An 18,229-nucleotide genomic window follows, 5' to 3' on the forward strand; every position below is an offset into this window, starting at 1 on the left:
TGCCGACCTGGATCCCGCTGAGCGAAGCCACGCCCATGTAGAGGAAGACGCCGTACAGCACCGGCATGGGGATGTACTGCAAGGTGACAATTGGCGTGGTTAGCGTACCTTGGCCTCATGCTAACGTCGATGAATAGTGAGCATGCTATGCTAAGATAAGACATCGGCGTCAAGAATGCAGAGCGTGCATGCTGTGAAGCAAATTGCGTGAAGGGAGCAAGAGGCTCGCTTTGCAGCAGAGGATCATTGAGCCCGGCCGGCTGGAGGAAATCAGAAACGGAGCCAATGGGCCCTCAAGACTGACCTGCAGGACGGGGGCGAGGAACACAGAAAGTCCCGTGAGGACAAAGACCAGAGTTCCGGTCAGCCTCTGCTCGCTGGCGGTAAGGAAGAGAGCGGTCGAGTTAACGGGGAAGCGGAGACGTGGCCTGCCGACACCTGCGGGCGGGCCGATGTCTTACCGGACCCCCAGGAACTGGGGCTGCTCCCCGGGGGCGCTGGACTCGCTCTCCATCTTGAGCGAGTCTATGTGCGCGATGGAGATCACGGTGGCGGCCACGTACCACGGCAGCCCCATGAAGGAGCACACGGCCATCAGGATGCCCACCCAGAACAGGTCCAGGTGGTACCCGCAACCTTTCTGTGGGGGTGGAGGATGATTGAGAGAGAGAGAGAGAGAGAGAGAGAGAGAGAGAGAGAGAGAGAGAGAGAGAGAGAGAGAGAGAGAGAGAGAGAGAGAGAGAGAGAGAGCGCTTGCCGCGAAGCCCCAAGGCCTTCAGACCTTGAGTTTGTTCTCCTTGCGGTTGACGATGACGGCGCTGATCTGCTGGTCCATGAAGATCAGGATGGTGACCAGCAGCGCCGGCACGAAGCTGGCCAGGTACCACCACCACGGATTCCTCCCGAACGGCATCACCAACCAGCCACGGTCGGCGCGCGTGGGCTGCAAAGTAAGCAAGCACCGTGAAGCCTTTCGGGAACAGCGTTGTGACAAGTTCGCAGAGTGGAATTGAAGTTGCGTGCCAGCAGAGCGGCGGGGTGCGTGCGTGAGTGTACCTTCAACTCAGTGGGAACGATCAGTTTGGGCGTGTCTAAACCCATCAACATATCCAGAGCCACAAAGGACATGATTGACATGAAGATGGCAAAATCACTGATTAGCTTCCTTAGCTTAGCAACGCACAAACACAGTGAAGAGGAGGGAGAAAGGCAAAAAATGTGTCAGTAAAATCACTCTGATCAAAGACTCTGATTACGCTAGAAAGAAAGAGAGGGAGGGAGGGAGGGAGGGACGGACACGCTACGAGGGAAGCAAGGGTCACGTGCCAGGACCTTGATGTGCATGGGAATGTGCAGTTTGGCCGTGTCCAGGCCCAGAAAGGCGTCCAGTCCGCAGAAGAGAAGGATGGAGATGACGATGGCAAAGTCGCTGATCAGCTGACGCAGCTGCGGAAAGGGGGCGGGGTCACGGCATGGCACGGGGACAGCGTGCTCTCTGAGACGGTCGCCGGGTTACGCTCGCACGGTGCATTCCCGTAGCTTTGCCACTTTGGGTCGCTCGTCTTCATGTCGTTGGAGCCATAATGCCTAAGACGGCGCTGCGCACTCAATTCCATTGTGAAAAGCCGATCGGTTGACTGAAGTGACGCGTCAAATTCTCTTTCGCGGCAATCGGAACCGTCGAGCGGCAGCCAGGTCGTACGCTTGTCGGATTGGAAGGGAAAAAAAGCCTCACTTTTGCAAAACAGGACCGCATTTGGACAATGTGAGCGAGTCTTGTGCTTTCTCCAAAATGTCTTTGCCATTATTGGTGCAACGACATGAAAACGATGCGTCCGTCCGTCCGTCATCACGGTGCGTTCAGCCGTTCATGCTGGAGAGATGTGCGGGTCGGTCGGCAAAGAAGATGGGATTCCCGTCTCACCTTGGTGGGGAAGTAGCGGCTGAACTTGAACTTCTTGAGCGCCACGGTCATGGAGTAGGTGCCGAAGAAGAGGATGAAGGACATGAGGGCCAGATCGGGCACGTACTTGCACGCTTTGCCCACCAGGGCGCCGCCGTACTCCACGCACTCCGTCTTGCTCAGCCGAGTCCAGTCCAGATCGCTGGCGTTGAACTGCGGCGCCACACGTGCGACAGCGGCTCGAGACGCGACATTGGCGGGCGCCGCCGACGAGGACGACGAGCTCACTCACCGGAAGCGACGCGTTGTCGTCGGCCAGAGGAGCTGAGATGTCGCCGGCGAGATCTGCGTGGAGAAAGAGGAGCCGCCTTACGGCCGGTCTTGCAAAAGAAGCAAAGTGACGCTGAGGGAGCGGCGCTGACATTGGTACTCACGTGTTCAGGGCACGTGGCCGCCAGCGAGCAGGGAGGAACACAAAAGATGAACGTGAAGAGCGAGCGGCGCTTTGGGGACCTGCAGGAGGAGAACTCACCCTGGTCTGGAGGCACGCAGTCGCACTTGTAGGACGTGGCATAGTCGGGCTTGAAGGAGCGGTTGATGGGGTAATACTTGAAGGCGCCCACCTGCACACACACAGGCACATTGACATCATGTCCCGCGCTCGGCTCACATTATGGCGGAGAGCGATCAAACCATCTTTTTGATGGCGTCGGAGATGAAGATGAAGGAGATGAGGCTGGAGAAGCCTTCCTCTGTGAACCGGGTCATGTACTGGATGATGTAGCTGGCGTCGGACAACACCAAGACCAAGCACTGCAGGCACGAGTGGATCCCGATCCACAGGCGCAGCTCCATGTAGTCCACGCTGTTGTTTCTGCAGGCAAAGGCGCAAAGGTCTGGCGCCGCTCTCTCGCTGGTTGGCTGGCTCGCCTGGCTGGCTGGCTCGCTCGCCTGCCTGGCTGGCTCGCCTGCCTGGCTGGCTCGCCTGGCTGGCTGGCTGGCCCGCCTGCCTGGCTGGCTGGCCGGCCCGCCTGGCTGGCCCGCCTGGCTGGCTCGCCTGCGTCTGCACCTCGGCACTTACTTGCAGAACTCGTAGAGGAGCTTCTCAAAGATGAGAATGGGGCCGGTGGAGCTGAGGATGATGAGCGGCTGCCCGCCGAACAAACAAAAGACGCTTCCGGCCAACGCCGTCCCCAGGAAGCTCTCCATCACGCCCTGAGGACGGAAGACGGCGTAGCGTGCGTGCCTTCAGGCCTTTCCTTTTTGCCTAACTTTTTCCTTCACCTGGTAGTTGTCGGTGGCGTCGCCCAGCAGGCCGCCGAAGGTGATGGCGTTGGTGATGCAGCCCAAGTAGATGAAGAGCACGGCCGAGACGCTCTGGATGTGGAAGCCGTCGTAGATGTCGCTGCAGTACCACGGCGTCTTCCTCTTCACGTCCAACCACAGGCCGCCGCCGAGCCTGCGAGCCGGCCGCGTTAGGCTCGCGCCCGGCGGGCCCCCGCCGCCCCCCCCTCGCCGCTCTTACCTGCCAGTGAACTTGAGCTCTTCGCCGACCGCGTGCTGGACGGGAAGTTGCTCGTCGTCACCGCCGGCCGCCCCCCCGGCCGAGCCGTTGGTCTGAGCCGGCGGCTCGTTCAAGTTCAGCACGGACTTCCTGCAGGCGGAGCGAAGACAGGACGAGGGTTAGGCGAGGCTTCGGGTGCCCGTCGGGCGTCGGCGGGCGCGCGCGACCGTCATCTCCTGCCTCATCTCCGCCGACGGAACCTTCTTGGGGGGTTCGATGCGGATTTTGGGGTCCCATTCTCCCGGGGGCAGCACAATGACCTCATCCAGGAACTCGTCCAAGCCAGCGATAAGGTCCTCGCGCTCCCGCGCTTTGTAGGCTACGTCGCTGAAAAGCTGGAGGCGCCGCCGGGACACGTTCGCTCAGACCAGACCAGACCAGACCAGCCCAGCCAAATACGATGGGGGAGAGGATGGCGGAGCAATTTACCTCGTCCACCATTAGCGTGGCGATGGCGCGCCCGATCTCGTTGTACGACTTGGTCTTGCCCGGAGGACCCAGGAGGATGAAGAGGAACCTGCAAAAGATGCGTCCGGCTCACAAAGGGCAACGTAGCACTTGCTTGCGTGAGCCAGCCAGCCAGCCAGCCAGCCAGCCAGCCAGCCAGCTGCGGGGTCATGTCGCTCGGCCCGGCCCACCCGCCCTAAGAGGGCAACGCTGGCGCAACGAGAGCTGGGTGCTTTTGTGCGTCCCGGGCCCCCAATGTGTGGCAATGCTGCTTCTGATGCTCGAGGCCCATGGTTGCTCTGGCTGCAAGTCATTTGCAAAATGCCATCTGAGTGGCTATTTTTATGGGCCAGGCTTTGACTGGATAGATGCTCTGAGCGGGCGGGCAGGCGGGCGGGCGGTGGTCACCCACCTGGTGGGCACCGGGACTTCGGTGAGGCCGCCCAGCGTCGCGGCCTGAGCCAAGCGCACAAAGGACACGAAAGGCTTGTCCAGAAAATCCACCTCGCCGATCAGCACGTTGGACGCCTCGGCATCGCGGGGAATCTTCTTCATGAATTTGTTCCTCATCTGCACAAGGAGCAAAAGCCGGAGCTGAGCGACGCAGGAGCCGCCCAACCTCTAATAGCACGTTTGGCCTCGCCGCTCGCTGCTCTCGACGTTCACGGGTGCGCACAAACCTTTCACACAATTGCTTTGGTGAAAGCAGAGCGCGAGGTCTGCGCACACGCGCGCACAACCCGAGATAAAGGCCCCGCTTCGAGGCTTTGACCACAGCGAGACAACGTACGGCGCGTCGAGTCACCTGGTCGGAGCTGGGCGTTTCCGAAATGTCGTTCATGCTGCGGCTCTGCGCGTGATCTGCAAATGCCACACAAACACGCAAGCTTCATTTGAACGTCAACAAAGACAGCATTGTGTGTGTCGACACGCACCGATTACATTCTTAATGATTCGAGACGCCGGCCAAATTCCTCCATAATCCTTTTCACGCCAAAAAGACTTTAGCAAAGCACCTCCTATCTTTGCTTTGCCCATGTGTGGCTTCAATAAACTTTGCGAAAAGAGAAACGGGTATTTGACGGACGATACCGAATGTCAAGAAAAACATCAAAGAGGACAGCAAAAAGGCTCCCTTCACTTGGCGTCAACTCGACATCATTTGAGAGAGAATGGAGCGTGGCGTCGAAAGGCACCACGAAGACCGCCAACACAAAAGCGCTCTCAGCAAAGAGTTGGTGTGCTTGCGTGGGATGCTAAAGCCAGCGAGCTAGCGAGCATGCGTATCTATCTACGTGACTCACGCAGGCCTCCCAGGCTGCCGGCGCGTCGCGTCGGCAGGTCATCGGTGGAGCGCCGGACGGCCGAGCTGGTGCGACTCAGGTTGGCCTGAGGACTACGGTCTTGGGGTGAAGAGATTGGTCAAGCAGCACCACGTTAGAAGCCCGTAGAGGGTCAAGCACAGAGCTTGCGCGCTGCGCCGGCTTACTGGTGCCGGCGGCGGACGACTTCCCGATGTCGGCCAGCGAGCGATGGATGGGCTTCTTGGTCTGGTGACGGTGTTTACGCAGCAGCACAAAGACGATCTTGTCCTTCACCTCCTCTGAGATCAGGCCGTCGGCGATCTGCCGCTCCACCATCTCGTCTGCGGAGACACCACGACGACACGTCACGCCATCGATGACAAAGAGTGGCAAAAAGCCGCATTTGGCCCTGGGAAAGCCATTCCTTCCGCCCGGCGACTTACCGACAATCTGCGCTAGGGAGAAGGCCTCCAGGTCCAGGAGGATGCTGCCGGTCTGCAGACACGTGCGCAGCTCAAAGAGGCTGTGCAGCGTCAGCGTGGACACGTGCGGTTTGCTCCAGCGCTCGCCGCCCTCCTCCACTTTCTCCTCGAACTTCACCCACCTGTCGATCGCAAGGGCACCAAACACAAGGGGCTGTGGCGAAGCGGAAGCTCACTTGAGGCGACAGAAGAAGACAGAAGAAAGCGGCGGCGCTCACCTGGCCGACTCCTTCCACTCCAGCTCGCCGCCCTCCTGCTGCAGCGTGTCCATCTCAGTGAAGATGGTGGGCGTGGGCGTGCCGTCGTCCTCCCCCAGGATGTGACGAAGCCGCTCGGCCGCCGGCGACACTGCCGACGATAAAAGAGGCGTGTGGAAGCTAGCGGCTGAACTCAGCTAGCGGCTGAGTTAAACTGCCTGCTCCGTTCAATTTTGCGCATTTGCAAAGGACAAAAGATGAGCCCAAAAGTGGACGAGCCGCAATTGCCCTTTGGTTCTCTCTCGCTTTGCCTCGCTACCCCTCAGGCGCTCTTTTGACTTCTACCTTTGGACTTCTCGCCGTCTCTTTCTTTCTTTCTTTCTTTCTTTCTTTCTTTCTTTCTTTCTTTCTTTCTTTCTTTCTTTCTTTCTTTCTTTCTTTCTCGGTTCCAACAGCGAGTGCACGATACTGCTGCAACAAAGAATATGACTGTTTCACATGATATTTGTTAGAGGGTGATTACACTGTCCCATCCGTCCATCCATCCATCTGTTCCGTTCTTCCGGCGGGTGGGAACAGTCTGCCATTAACGAGCTGCTCTAATTAGTCTCTGCGGATCGATGGACAACGATCGGCGAGCCTGGAGGCGCTCGCCACGTGTGCCCATCACGCACGCCGTTGCACGACAGTTCAATTAGGCTGTGCGAGAGCAACTCCCGAACATTTGTGGATTAGTTGTCCATCAATTGGCGATCATCGATTTGACAATTTAATAATCGCCAAAAGCCGTCGTGGATGTCGGGAGCCTTTGTCGACAGTGTCAATCTACAAACAAAAGAGAGTCGGGCCTTCCTGGTGACTTACGGCCGGCACGCTCGCTGTTACCTGTGGGAAGGCCCGCCAGCGTCTGGCGGGAACAAGCCATGACGGGAGAGCGTCTGTCCGAAGCCCGCGCTGCTCGATCGCTTGCTCGCTCGGCCTAGACTTGGCTGGGCCAACAGCAATGACAGCACGGCCCGCCACGTCTCGCCTCACGAGGTTGCCGCCCCCAGCCACCCACCCAAAGCGCGTCGAGTTTCACTCAGGCGCTTGACATGCATCAAAGAACTCTCCTCCTCCTCCTCCTCCTCCTCCTCCTCCTCCTCCTCCTCCTCCTCCTCTCGCACGCAGGCACGCACCTGACCCAGGCGCACATGCACGTCTTTAATCGGCTTACGGCCTGAGACAGTCGGGCGGCCCGGAGCGGCGGAATGTGGCAAGCTGATGGGACATCGGAGGGAGGCCAGCCTTCCTTCTGCTGCCCAAATGGACAATTTGGTGACAAAGTGCCATTTGTTGCGCACCACGAGTGAGATCCATTTGACGGACGGACGGACGGACGGACGGAGCAGCAATTTGCTGGGATTTTCTCTGAAAGCAAACATGCTGCGTCCAAATAAGCAAAGGTGCCGCAATGGATTGAACTGTTGTTCCAAAGCGCTGCCGGACAGCGGCTTGAATTGGGTGCTTTCTTTGCGTGCCACTAGGGAGAGCCTGCGTACGCCTTTGGAGAATCTCTGGCCTCTCGCCAACAATTTGGAGCAAAAGCCAAGTCGGCGGGCGGCTCACCTGAGAGGTCGGCGCGCTCCACGATCTGAGCGTGGCGGTCGCGGCCTTGGTCGTCATCGTTGTCGCTGTCCCGGTAGAAGGCCGGCCGGGCGTGCTGGCGGTGCTCCTGGCAGGCGCGTCGCTCGTAGTGAGAGCGGCGTGCGGCGTGCTCACCATCGTGCCGGCGTTCAGATGAGCGCCGGCGACGTCGCTTCTGCCGGCGGGAAGCCGGACTGCCCAAGTAGGATGCCTCCACGTCTGCGCACGCCACACACGTCAATGCGGGGTTGTCCGAGGCTGGAAAATGGCCAGCTGTCTTACACGCCTCCGCCGCCGCCGCCATGCTAACGGTGGAGCTGACCTTTTATTATCTGGCCTGCTTTGGATGTGGAAAACGGCAGGCAGGCAGGCAGGCCTTGGCATCTGACGCAGGCAACGACCGTGTCAAAGTATACCGCCGTCTGCTGCCGGGAAGGACTGGTCCAACTCGGTCCGATATTTTGCTTGCCTTAAACATCAATTTGGGCCGTCGGCCTTTTCCGCACGTCGGAGCGTTTGGCTAAATGACAGCGGCGGTCGCGTCTAATGACGGCGGTGACACGAATCCAATATTGCGCGACAGCGGCATTCTATCTGCGCAATTTGAATTTAGCTTGCGGCCACGCCTACTCACCCTCGTCGCCGTCGTCGTTGTTGTCGTAGCGACAGTGACCCCTGTCTCTGGCGCGCCGCCACTCGTGCTGATCCATCCTGCAAAACAAATTGGACACGTAACGGGTGGATGAGTGGGCCGATGTGACGCCCGCGACCCCTCGCCACCATTGCTACTGCTCAACTCCAATCGTACTTTTTTAAATTTTTTTAAATGGTCATCATAGAGTTCACCTACTCCCGGTTGTTTCTTCACCATAGACTAGCGGGTGCTTTTTTTTTTTTTTTTTAAATCTTTGGTACGAGCGGTGGGTAGCTGAAAAATGAATGGCACGGAGTCGTACGATTAGGATTAACATCAAACATGCGACCCATGTCGGTTCATCTTTAACAGTGACGAGTCGGTGCGATGGCGGAAAGCGGCCCCCCGCCACAACTTCCTGTTTGGGCGCAATCGATAGATGTCATTCGGGATGGCTGAGCCGCCGCTGAAGCCCGGTCAGCCACCGTGAAGGTCACGTTTCCATGACGAGGCTGAACTTACGTTGATTTCCTGCCAGCTGACCTTCCGCCGCTCACCGCCACGCTCTTGGCCCTGTCACGCACATGCACCAAAGACACAAGGCCAAAGGTCAAAAGCAGACAGTCTTCAAGAAAGTTGGCGTTGCACTGACGCGGCAGGTGGGGTCCGAAGCGGCCGCCGGCGGGTCGTCGTGACACACACATAATACAGCTGCCGCAATGCCAAAAAGAAACAAAGTGAGCGAGCGGCGCTTACCTGAGGAAGAGTGGAAATGAAAAGGTGGGAAATCCGGCGACGTCAAACAAAACAAGAGCAGCAGCAGCAGACTGGCCCGATGGCGTGCTCAGCCGACAGCAGCCGGCCGACAACTGACGCGACTCACAAACTGACGAGACGAGGTGTGAGCGTGGGCACGCGCACCCCAGGGCATTCATTGACGTGCACTTTCCATTTTCAACTACGCCATATTGATTGACAGGATTTCCCCTGCGCTGCTGTTTCAAGGGACACGATTTGGGTTCAAGCGCAAACATCCTGCAAAACATTTTCAGAAGCGCAAGATCCTCACCAGCAGTCTTCGGGGCGGTGGTACACCCTGAACCAGGCGGGCGCAGTCGTGTCTGTCGTTTGCAGCAGCAGCAGCAGCAGCAGCAGCAGCAGGCCAACCGCCGCGGGAACAAGCTTCGCGTCACTCCATGCCACACAACTGTAACCATTCTTCCAAGTTCTAGTTTCGCCGACTTCAAAGGCCCGCTAAACATATTTGGTGAGTGTGGTGAATTTCTTCACGCCCTGTTGAAAGTGGCTGGCTTGGGGAGGGGGGGAAAAAAAAAACACACAGCTGACTAGAAAAATATTTTATTTTTCCAAATACAAGCAAGTGTGTCACGCCCAGACAAAAAAAAAAAAAAAAAAAAAAAAAGCCTAATCGCCCACTAACAAACACGCTAGTTACTGTCCATAAAATCCAAAACACTGCAGCGAACCTTGGGACCATTTTAGAGGTCTCACATTGAAACAATAGCGCGTCATTGTGCTTCTCGCTCGCTCACTCACTCACTCACTCACTCACTCACTCACTCACTCACTCACTCACTCACTCACTCACCCGGCCGCCCAGCGAGTCTTCTCCGATGGGTTTACTTCAGCACCCGAGGACAACGTCCGGGTGGGTTTTTCAAACGGCCGGCCGGAAGCTGGAATCTTTGGGCGCTCCTTTTCCTCGTCTGGGAAAGCCAGTTGAAAACAATGCTGCAACTTATTACGTTTGTTAGCAACGACGGCGAGCGGTCAAAACTGTTCAAAACCTCCGCCCAGTCAAGCCAAACCGATCGGGACCAATGGGAGCATTGGACCGAAAGTCTCTTACCGGAACTTCCTACCACATTTCTTTCCCTGCAAAACCACCCAAACAAAAGAAGAACGTCTTACAAGTTTTTATCTGGATGTTTTCATCGATTTTACAATGTGAGAAATCCTACAAATGATTTTTAGCCATCAAAAATTTAACGCCTGTGTTCAAAATGAATTTTGAAACGACTCACAAATATTTCTATAAAAGCAAATGGAAACAAAAGGTCGACGTTCTTGTGCTCTCTGCGCATGTGCAGCAAGATGCTGACTTTTTTTTCTTTTCTCCGGGGGTAGGGGGTATCACTCTTTCTGGAATTTGTGTAGTTTTTGTTTACTTTGAAGAGGATGTCCATTGTGCAGCTGCGACCTCTGGCGGCCATTTTGTGTCAATACAACGACGTGGCAGTGCAGCGGACAGGTTCAAATGAAAAAGTTTCTCCTCGTGTCCCGTGAATTGTCTAGTTAATAAGAGGCCATTGGAATCAGTTCTGGTCTGAATGCTTCCCTTCGTTACTGCGTCAGTATCTCGGGTGTTCGGGCGAATACTTTAATTGAATTGGCCAACTTCAATTTTCAATTTGTTGTCTTGTAATTCGGAGTTCACGCAACATTTTTCTTTTCGTTTGCATTTCCAACACTTCAGGTGTTTGAGTAAGTCAGAAGAATAAGAATCCGCCCGCACGTGTGGACAGACTGATAGTCCCGATTTAAAAAAAAAAAAAAAAAGTATCTTTGGCAAAACCGAGAAATTGGTTCCTGCCCAACGACACAAGTGTTTGCAAGACTGATGTCATATATCGAATACTTAATGAGCCGCAAACGAGTAGTAGTTCCTTCCTTGTCGAGGGATGAGTGCGACACAGCGCCACCTTGTGAAAGCAAGGGGAACGGCTCTGGTCACGATACGCGGCACACCTGACGTTATTACGCACAGGAACCTTTCATCAAGTCTTTGTTTTTCATGGGCTCGGAGTTACAAGCTGTGCCAGTATCTGATAACAAGGGCAAATTTCATCTTGTGCACATTTGACAAATCATAAAGGCAACTTGCAGCATCGTCACGACGACGTTTATTGTTGCACAAACGCGCGTGCTGTAATCCATACAAAAGGAACCGGAAATGTCATGGCCCCGGCCCTGGAAACAACTTTCAAAAAGTCAAAGGAGCAGGTGAGGCGGTTGCGTTTCATCACCGTGACCACGGTCTCAACACTCGCCATAAAAAAAAGGATAACGTCGCCCAATCGGCCGCTCCAATTTATGCTTGTTCCCACGGAGACAAAACAAGGTCGGGCGTCAGTCAGGGTGCCGGGAAGTGAATGCCATGCGCGCGTGCGTGCGTGCAGGTCATAGCGGCCGTCTGGGCTGGGCGGGCGCTTCTCAACGCGTTGCCGCCGTCGGCTTCACTCGTCTATCAAAAACAACACAGCGGCTGTGAGGGGGTGGGAGGGGGGTGGATCTCCGTTCCCAAAGCAGACGGAATCCAATTTAGTTTTCTTCTGCCCATATACGCCACACGTGCGTTTGAAGCCCTTTGGGATTGCAGTGGCTGGCGTTAGGGGGAGGGGATGACACGGGCATCGCAAAGCGCAGCAGCAACGCATGCCGCAAACTCCAACCTACGTGTGTGTGTGTGTGCGTGCGTGCGTGCGTGCGTGCGTGCGTACCCACCTGAGTCTCCCCGCTTGCTTTTCTGCGGGGCGCCATTGCCGTGAGCCAGATCTTGGCAGGCCACCTGTAAAGCGAGCGCAGCGTCTCAGACATGGGAAAAACGGGACTGGACCTTCGTGCAGCTAGGGGAATGGGGAGGACGTACGATGGACCGGGGGTGGGGGGCTACAATCTGCCTCGGTGCGATGCTCACACACATCACCCAAAGCGCCAGACGGCCGGGCCTACCTTGCGGCTCCTGTGCCAGACGACGGCGGCGACGGCGGCGGTGACCAGGCCGAGCGTGATGAAGCCGTACTGCGTGACCTCCATGACAGCGGGCAGCACCACCAGGTTGGTATGGAAGGTGTCCAGGACGCCCCCGTCCATGTAGCCGCTCTAAGGACGGCGAGCACACAAACTTTGGGTGAGAAGGCCGGGAAGCGGCATCAAGCGGGCCCGCGATTCCTGTGGCCCTTTCCGCGCTGGCTCACCCACCTCCTCAAACCAGATCATGGGCATGACGGTCTCAGGGATCTTGCCCGTCTCGCTGCCAAGAGAGGCGGCCGGGCGGGAGAGAAGAAGAAGAAGAGGAAGAATGGCGGGGTTAGGCTTTGCGGCCAGCTCGCAAACAGGAACAAGAAAAGCACTCGGGGAAGGCGCCTACGTAATTCCTGACACTCGCTTGACGTAAAGGTTGAGCTGCAGGCGGATGGACACGTTGAGCGGGACGCCCGTTTGCTGCAAAGACAAAAGAAGCACAGCGGCGGGCGGGCCGAGCCGCCGGCCGTTAACGAGGCACGCGAGACCCGCAAAGCCGCGCATACAAAGAGAGGAAGGCCTGCGCCGGCGCGCCATCGCCACTTCCTGTTTTCACACTCCAATCGCGCCCAACGGACGAGGGCGGCGTCTTCAAATGGTCAGCGAGCGTGTCCGCTGTTATCCAATTAGCTTATCTGCCAGCCACTTTGGTCAACAGTCACGGCCGGCCGGCTTTTATTGTGCTTGTTGTCAGAAAGGTGCTGGTGAACTTTGACCTGCGCCCCTTCGCCAAACTATCTTTAGTAGCGACGCCCACACTAAACACAAAGTCTGCACCGCCACGTGCCCCCCCCCCCCCCCTAAAGTTTATCTGGGCAAAGATAACAACTCACCGGGTGGATGTCTATGAAGAGTCCGTGCTGGTCCTCGGTGGGCTGGAGCCCGTGCACAAAGTCCAGCAGGACAGGGTCGGCGTTGAAGAAGTGCGGATGCGAAATGAAGACGGGAGAATCTGAGAAAAACCGACAAAGAGACGGACGGCGTCAAAATGTCACGTTTGCTGCCTTTCTCTTTTCGCGTATGTCATGGTAACTTTTTGATTTGCGCCAGCCATCCTGCAAAGAACCCAGCTCATTTGCATTTTGGGTTCTCAAATTGCCATCCGGCAAACGACCCCCCCCCCGAGAACTACTACTGACTGTGGCGGCAGCTGCTGACGTTGAGCAGACCCGACTGGCGGCAAGGGCAGAATCCCTGGTTGGGGGCGTAGTCGCTGCCGTTGGCGAAGAGCGTCTTGGGCGCCACGTAGCGGTACAAGGGGATGCCCTTCATGCTGCCCGCCCGTTGGTACACCAGCTCCATGGACCTGCCGGCGACAAGCGGAGCGTGGCCAAAAGCGGGCTGGGAGCCAGCCCACGACGGGGTTGAAAAGGGTTTGGGGTTAGGCGGCGGCAACCTGCACGCGTCGGGGCTGTAGAAGGCCAGCGTGGAGTCTCGGGTCATGAAGGGCGGCCACATCTGACCCGCCGTGCCGTTGATCATGTTGCACTGAGGTGTCCGCCAGTAGCTCAGCTGACAAGAGACAAACACGCCAGCGAGTGACTGTTGTTGCACGGGCTGACGGTTCAAAACGTATTCGAAGCCAGCGCAAGGCTGGAAAGCTTCACGCGGGTGAAAGAAATGCAAGATCCGACACCAGGATGCTCTTTTTTGACCTTACCTCAGTGAGGCCGTTCCAGGAGTCCACCCTGTGCACGTTGCCAATGTCGTCCTGACCCGTGAAAACGGTGAACAGGCCCGTGTTGGAGTTGTTGAACTGCACAACGGGAGGGGCGGGGCGGGGCGGAGCGTCGGTCAGTGGTGCCGAGCCGGGCCAGGCCGGGCCGGGCCTCCGCGCGCATGCCGGTGGCACCTCACCTCGCTGAAGAGTCCAAACTTGCCGGAGGAGGGCAGCGTCCCAGGCAGGTACTTGTTGAGGAAGTCCACCAGGCCGCTGTCGTAGCCCCACATGAGCTCGCCCACCGTCTTGGTGAGGAAGGGGCCCTCCTTAAACGACTTGAAGGTGGCGCTGATCATCAGTCGCAAGGCAAACGGGAGGTTCTCCATCATCACCGCCGCGCCCTGAACGAGGCGGGCAGGGCGTTAGCCGGCTCAGGTCCACGCCCCTTCCAACGCGCCACTTACCAGCACCAGCATGTTGGGGATGGTGACCACGTCGGACTCGTTTCCGGCCGACATGCCGGGCTCAAAGAAGTAGCGCCGGTACTCTAGGTAAGTCACCGTGTTGTTGGCGTGGAACGTGATGTTGTCCTTTTGGCAGCGCTTCCTGCGTGTCAAGGTCACGGGTCGACGTGGGGTCAGGCCGTGGCGTCACGTCGGAGGGTTAGGGCAAACAAACACACAAACAAACAAACAAACAACGGTAGGCACTCTGACCTGTACACGTAAGGGCCTCGCTGCTCCAGCATGGGCTTCTCGCCGTTCAGGACCTCCTTGGGGTTGAGGACGTGGAAGAAGTAGACGGACATGTAGAACGGCACCGGGATGTCCTTCCACATGCGGTACGTCATCTGGTTCTGCGGGTCGATCACCGTGTTCTGCGCCCACCACACGCTTTGGGTTTGACGTACACTTTTGGATCGGTCGCAGTCTCAGGGACAGCGACCTTGCAGCGGAGCCACAATATGGGGGGGGGGGGCGAGCAAGACACACCCACTACGGCAACTAATCTAAATGAGTTTATCGGACATGATGAACGGAGGGAGATAAGCAAGCAAGCAAACAACTCCAGAGGGTTAGGGTAGGGCAATAAAGGAGACTTTGACTTTGACTTTCGTCTTACAGCGGTACGTGGCACATTGACTGAAAATAAAGTGAAGGGTCTCTTCAAAATAACCAAAAGTTCTTCCATCAATTTCAATGAGAGTTTCGAAGCAGTCTCTTTTCTTTCAGAAAACATTTCCTTTTGTTTTGGATTCTCCATGGCTCTTTGTGCTTCCCAAATGTTGACTTTGAGACTAGGTTCCTTGACTTGTTTCTTTACTTATTTTGCATATGCATAAAATGGCACGCGTTTTCTTTCGGTTCATTGAAGACATCAAGTGTCTATTTCAAAAGCAAAATGATTCAGTGGAGCGCCGTTGTCCACTACTCCCTACCGGCAGAGAAACAAATTTCTTGCTGACTGACACATCGCATCGCATCCAATTCCGATGTCCATTTTTGATTTTAATCATCGCTTGCACGGGAGCATTTCAAGCTAAATGTGGAACGATTACGCACTGACAAATGCACCTTGATCCGGTCGAAAGGAATGCAAAGAAAAAGGTCGAGGCGAATTGCGCGTCGGAAGCCCTCCGAAGCTTGGGACTGACTTGTTGCGTTCACGTGCCGTAGGGCGGCCGGACTTTTCCACCTCTGCGGCGAGCGGGCGGGCGGCGTTCCGTTTCCGTGGGGAACGCGGGACTCACCTTGACGATCTGCTGGTCGATTATGAGCGGACCCACGATGGCCAGGATGGTCCCAAACACCAGCGCGAGAACCCCCGCGACCACGAAGCCCACCGCCACTTGGCTTTTGCACGCCGCCATGCCCGCACTTGCTCTTGTTATTTTCCTTAAAGCTAACTGTTAGCCTGCTAGCAGCCTCGCGGGCCGGCCAAAGAAACGTGCGCTTGAGCGCGGAGCTCGTCTCGAGTGCTCGTCTCGAGTGCTCGTCAAGTCCTCCCACCAGCCACTTTTCGTACGAACGAGTTTGAGATGCTCGTCCGTCGCCATCTCATTTATAGCCGGCCGGCCGCTGCAACCTCAGGGCCGTGTTGGCCGCGCCCGCCCCTCCTTCCCGCGCGGCATTCTGGGAAATGGAGTTCACCCCGCTGCGCAGCCGCGTCTCCTCCGACCAAAAGCTAATTGGACCAATGCGCTCGCTCACTTGGAATTGTATAGTCAGAAATGTGGAGTGACGAGCAAGCGCGCACCTTTGAGCTGTCCTCTAAATCAACATTTTTCGAGCTATAGTGTCTTTATTTGGACAAGTATTTGATATAATCACACTCAAGGCAAAGAAGAGAAGTTCTATAGATTCAAAGCGAGTTCAATGGCGTCCTTAGAAACCCGATCCATTCCTCTTTTGCTGCAGATTTTCCGCTTTAGTTGGACTTTTAGTAAACTTTCCCTTGCACAAATGTGGGAATTAAATCTACGAAGCGAAACTTGCCGTGCCAGCACCCCGAACCTTGAGATCCTACAAGCAGCCGTACCCAATCTGATGGGCGGGGGGTTCTCTACCCCCCTCGCTTCTTCCCGCACGCACGCACGCACGCACGCACGCACGCACCCTCGCACGCATACCTTGATGATCTGATCGTTCATGACGGCCCGGCCCACAAAAATGAGAATAACTCCGGACAGTGCGGTGAGAATTCCGGCCGCCATGAAGCCCAACGCCACCTTGGACTTGCCCACGGCCATGTCGGAGGGAAGCGATGGATCCGGAGATAGTTGCGGCGGAGGACGAAGACGGTGTCCGGGCGGGCGTCGGGCCGTCATCTTTATAGGCACGACGTCGTGGGCGGCAGGTGGGCGGCGGGCAGGCCGGACGCGCCCCGCCCCCGACATCCTGCGAGGGAAAGCCACCTCCAACTTGTCTTCCAGATTCTCTCGTTCAAAAAGGAAACCTTGCTTCCAAAACGGCTCATTGCTATTTCTCGAGCGCAGTAATTCGAAAGATTGCGTGCGTTCTATCTTGAACGTTGGAAATCAAATCGCTGCGGTCGCTTTCTGGCGGCGCGGCGCGCGTCTGGCCTTTCGCACCCACCGCGTCGACCAGCATACCGTGCGCGCGTGCATGCGCGTGCAGCATGTGGTGAAATGCGCTGCAGTAAAAAAAAAAACAAAAAAACAAGCAGCGGTCGTCTTCCCTTTTTCTCTGATTGGAAGGAAGGAAGGAAGTCACATTGTAGTCAGCTGCATGAGAAAAGGCCTTCGCAAGCAAGGTTTTCTTCCTGGCGATTGCGGCCATATGTTGCAATGACGTGGGCAGAGCCCAGCTCCGCGTCCCTCGCACGCACGCAGGTGGCTCCAGTTGACGCCAAGGCCGCTTGTCAAACCTCGCGCATGGCCTGGCCATGCACGAGCGCAACTCCCACCAAATTGCCCATTCAAGTGTGCCCGCTATGTTGACAACAACCACCAGCAGTGGGTGGGTGCGACACGTGTGGCTGTCCTCGGTGCCTGTCGTCAGGCCCGCATCTCCGCCATTTGGACGCATGTCTCCATCAAGTCCTTTCTTGACATCAGTCGTCGGCTTGCATCCAAACGACAGCTGGCAGCCGAGGAGAGTAAGGGTTAGGGCGCCCACGTCACGAGCGCCTCGTTTGGGCAGCGCCCCGCTTGGGCAGCGCGGGCCGGTTGTCATCGCCGCGCCGTTGGATGGACAGAGGTCACGGCGGGCGACGGAAGCGGGGCCCTCGGGTACGTGGCGCCGAGCGGAGACGCCACCGGGCCTACGGCGACCAGCCGCGTGCTTCCGGCCGGCAAGCGCGCACGCACAAAAGGGTCGAGTGTGCGCCAGCGCAGCTCCACCTCAGCGTCTTTCTCCACGGATGCGCCGCATTTGACGATGAAGGGCTCCTCTCTTGGCCGCCGCGCACATGACGCTCGGCGCGCTCGCTCATCTGACACTGCGGCAGGAAGGCCAGTGCCACCGCTCCCGGGCTTGCCTGCCTGCTTTCATCCTTGCTTGCTCAACTCAGATATTCATGCAGTCCTGTCACTTATGGTCCACCTAGAGGAATCATCTGCCCAACTGACGAAAACTTTCGGGAAAATCGCCTTTATTTCTTTTTTTTTTTTTTTTAAGCGTTAATAGCTTTGTGTCATTGGGCCTAAAAAAATGCACCGCTTACCAAGCGGCCATTTTGAAGGTGCGGGTGATTTTAAGTTAAGTTAAATTTTAGTGCAAACCACGACGACACTTGCGGTACAGACGTGGTCAAAGGAACAGCTAAACCTATTCGTAGCTAGGTTCAACATTCTAGATCCAACGCTTAATACCTCACTATCGTATGACGTATACATGTAACAGAGGCCGGCTTGAGCTGTGCGCGTTGAGCGGTCGTAAAAAAGCCCACGCACGCTGTGGGTTATATTGGCCCAGAGCGCTACCCTGTGTACAAAAACAGTCAATGCAGGAGGGAGCCACAGGCACTTTCTGGTCAGCAGGCAGCAAAATAGGCGTTCGTCGAACGGAAGATGTGTCAGCGACGAGACCATCGCAATCGTCTGACGGAATGCTCGGCTCGTTTTCC

The 18,229-nt window shown here is 56.6% G+C and overlaps 2 protein-coding genes across 9 annotated transcripts; both read right to left on the reverse strand.

Annotated features, from left to right (window-relative positions):
- Positions 1 to 457: 457 nt before the first annotated feature.
- On the reverse strand, positions 458 to 10,912 carry LOC148389154 (electrogenic sodium bicarbonate cotransporter 4-like). 6 transcript variants are annotated; one of them, XM_088392070.1, is made up of 24 exons: positions 9,767 to 10,912; positions 9,227 to 9,463; positions 8,914 to 9,152; positions 8,680 to 8,730; positions 8,158 to 8,234; positions 7,506 to 7,742; positions 5,919 to 6,048; positions 5,662 to 5,822; positions 5,404 to 5,559; positions 5,219 to 5,317; positions 4,720 to 4,775; positions 4,327 to 4,484; positions 3,897 to 3,984; positions 3,648 to 3,802; positions 3,429 to 3,557; positions 3,188 to 3,362; positions 2,985 to 3,118; positions 2,597 to 2,777; positions 2,436 to 2,526; positions 2,196 to 2,227; positions 1,925 to 2,116; positions 1,333 to 1,446; positions 782 to 943; positions 458 to 640 (listed from the first exon to the last, which is right to left on the reverse strand). In XM_088392070.1, exons 3-24 carry the CDS (start codon positions 9,090 to 9,092, stop codon positions 458 to 460), a joined length of 2,940 nt encoding a protein of 979 aa, XP_088248196.1. In that variant the 5' UTR covers positions 9,093 to 9,152; positions 9,227 to 9,463; positions 9,767 to 10,912. The 6 variants fall into 6 exon arrangements, 4 of the variants coding, with proteins under 4 accessions (XP_088248196.1, XP_088248197.1, XP_088248200.1 ...); XM_088392071.1 differs by lacking the exon at positions 458 to 640 and adding an exon at positions 1,057 to 1,091 and having other exon boundaries at positions 796 to 943; XR_015861714.1 differs by lacking the exons at positions 458 to 640; positions 1,333 to 1,446 and adding an exon at positions 1,057 to 1,165 and having other exon boundaries at positions 822 to 943.
- Positions 10,913 to 11,058: 146 nt separating this feature from the next.
- Positions 11,059 to 16,433, reverse strand: scarb1 (scavenger receptor class B, member 1). Of its 3 annotated transcripts, none has more exons than XM_088392084.1 (13): positions 16,272 to 16,433; positions 14,359 to 14,519; positions 14,107 to 14,248; positions 13,840 to 14,043; positions 13,643 to 13,738; positions 13,379 to 13,494; positions 13,122 to 13,288; positions 12,816 to 12,934; positions 12,329 to 12,402; positions 12,160 to 12,211; positions 11,911 to 12,060; positions 11,683 to 11,746; positions 11,059 to 11,543 (listed from the first exon to the last, which is right to left on the reverse strand). In XM_088392084.1, exons 1-13 carry the CDS (start codon positions 16,389 to 16,391, stop codon positions 11,500 to 11,502), a joined length of 1,509 nt encoding a protein of 502 aa, XP_088248210.1. In that variant the 5' UTR covers positions 16,392 to 16,433; the 3' UTR covers positions 11,059 to 11,499. The 3 variants fall into 3 exon arrangements, with proteins under 3 accessions (XP_088248210.1, XP_088248211.1, XP_088248212.1); XM_088392085.1 differs by having other exon boundaries at positions 11,059 to 11,422; positions 16,272 to 16,431; XM_088392086.1 differs by lacking the exon at positions 16,272 to 16,433 and adding an exon at positions 15,393 to 15,779.
- Between the last annotated feature and the right edge of the window lie 1,796 nt (positions 16,434 to 18,229).

Source organism: Syngnathus floridae, chromosome 12 (assembly GCF_059516105.1).
Source record: "Syngnathus floridae isolate MCC-2025c chromosome 12, RoL_Sflo_1.0, whole genome shotgun sequence".
Classification (NCBI taxonomy): Eukaryota; Metazoa; Chordata; class Actinopteri; order Syngnathiformes; family Syngnathidae; genus Syngnathus; species Syngnathus floridae.

Excerpts from the sequence above, each read along its gene's own strand:
- LOC148389154 (XM_088392070.1), bottom strand. The coding sequence starts at position 9,092 with ATGAATGCCCTGGGGTGCGCGTGCCCACGCTCACACCTCGTCTCGTCA. Across the intron at positions 3,558-3,647 it reads GTTCCGTCGGCGGAGATGAG|GAAGTCCGTGCTGAACTTGA; the intron begins GCAGGAGATGAC and ends CTCCGCCTGCAG. Across the intron at positions 2,778-2,984 it reads CTCCTCTACGAGTTCTGCAA|AAACAACAGCGTGGACTACA; the intron begins GTAAGTGCCGAG and ends CTTTGCCTGCAG.
- scarb1 (XM_088392084.1), bottom strand. The coding sequence starts at position 16,391 with ATGGCCGTGGGCAAGTCCAAGGTGGCGTTGGGCTTCATGGCGGCCGGA. Across the intron at positions 14,249-14,358 it reads CGAGGCCCTTACGTGTACAG|GAAGCGCTGCCAAAAGGACA; the intron begins GTCAGAGTGCCT and ends CTTGACACGCAG. Across the intron at positions 12,212-12,328 it reads AAGCGAGTGTCAGGAATTAC|CGAGACGGGCAAGATCCCTG; the intron begins GTAGGCGCCTTC and ends CTCTCTTGGCAG.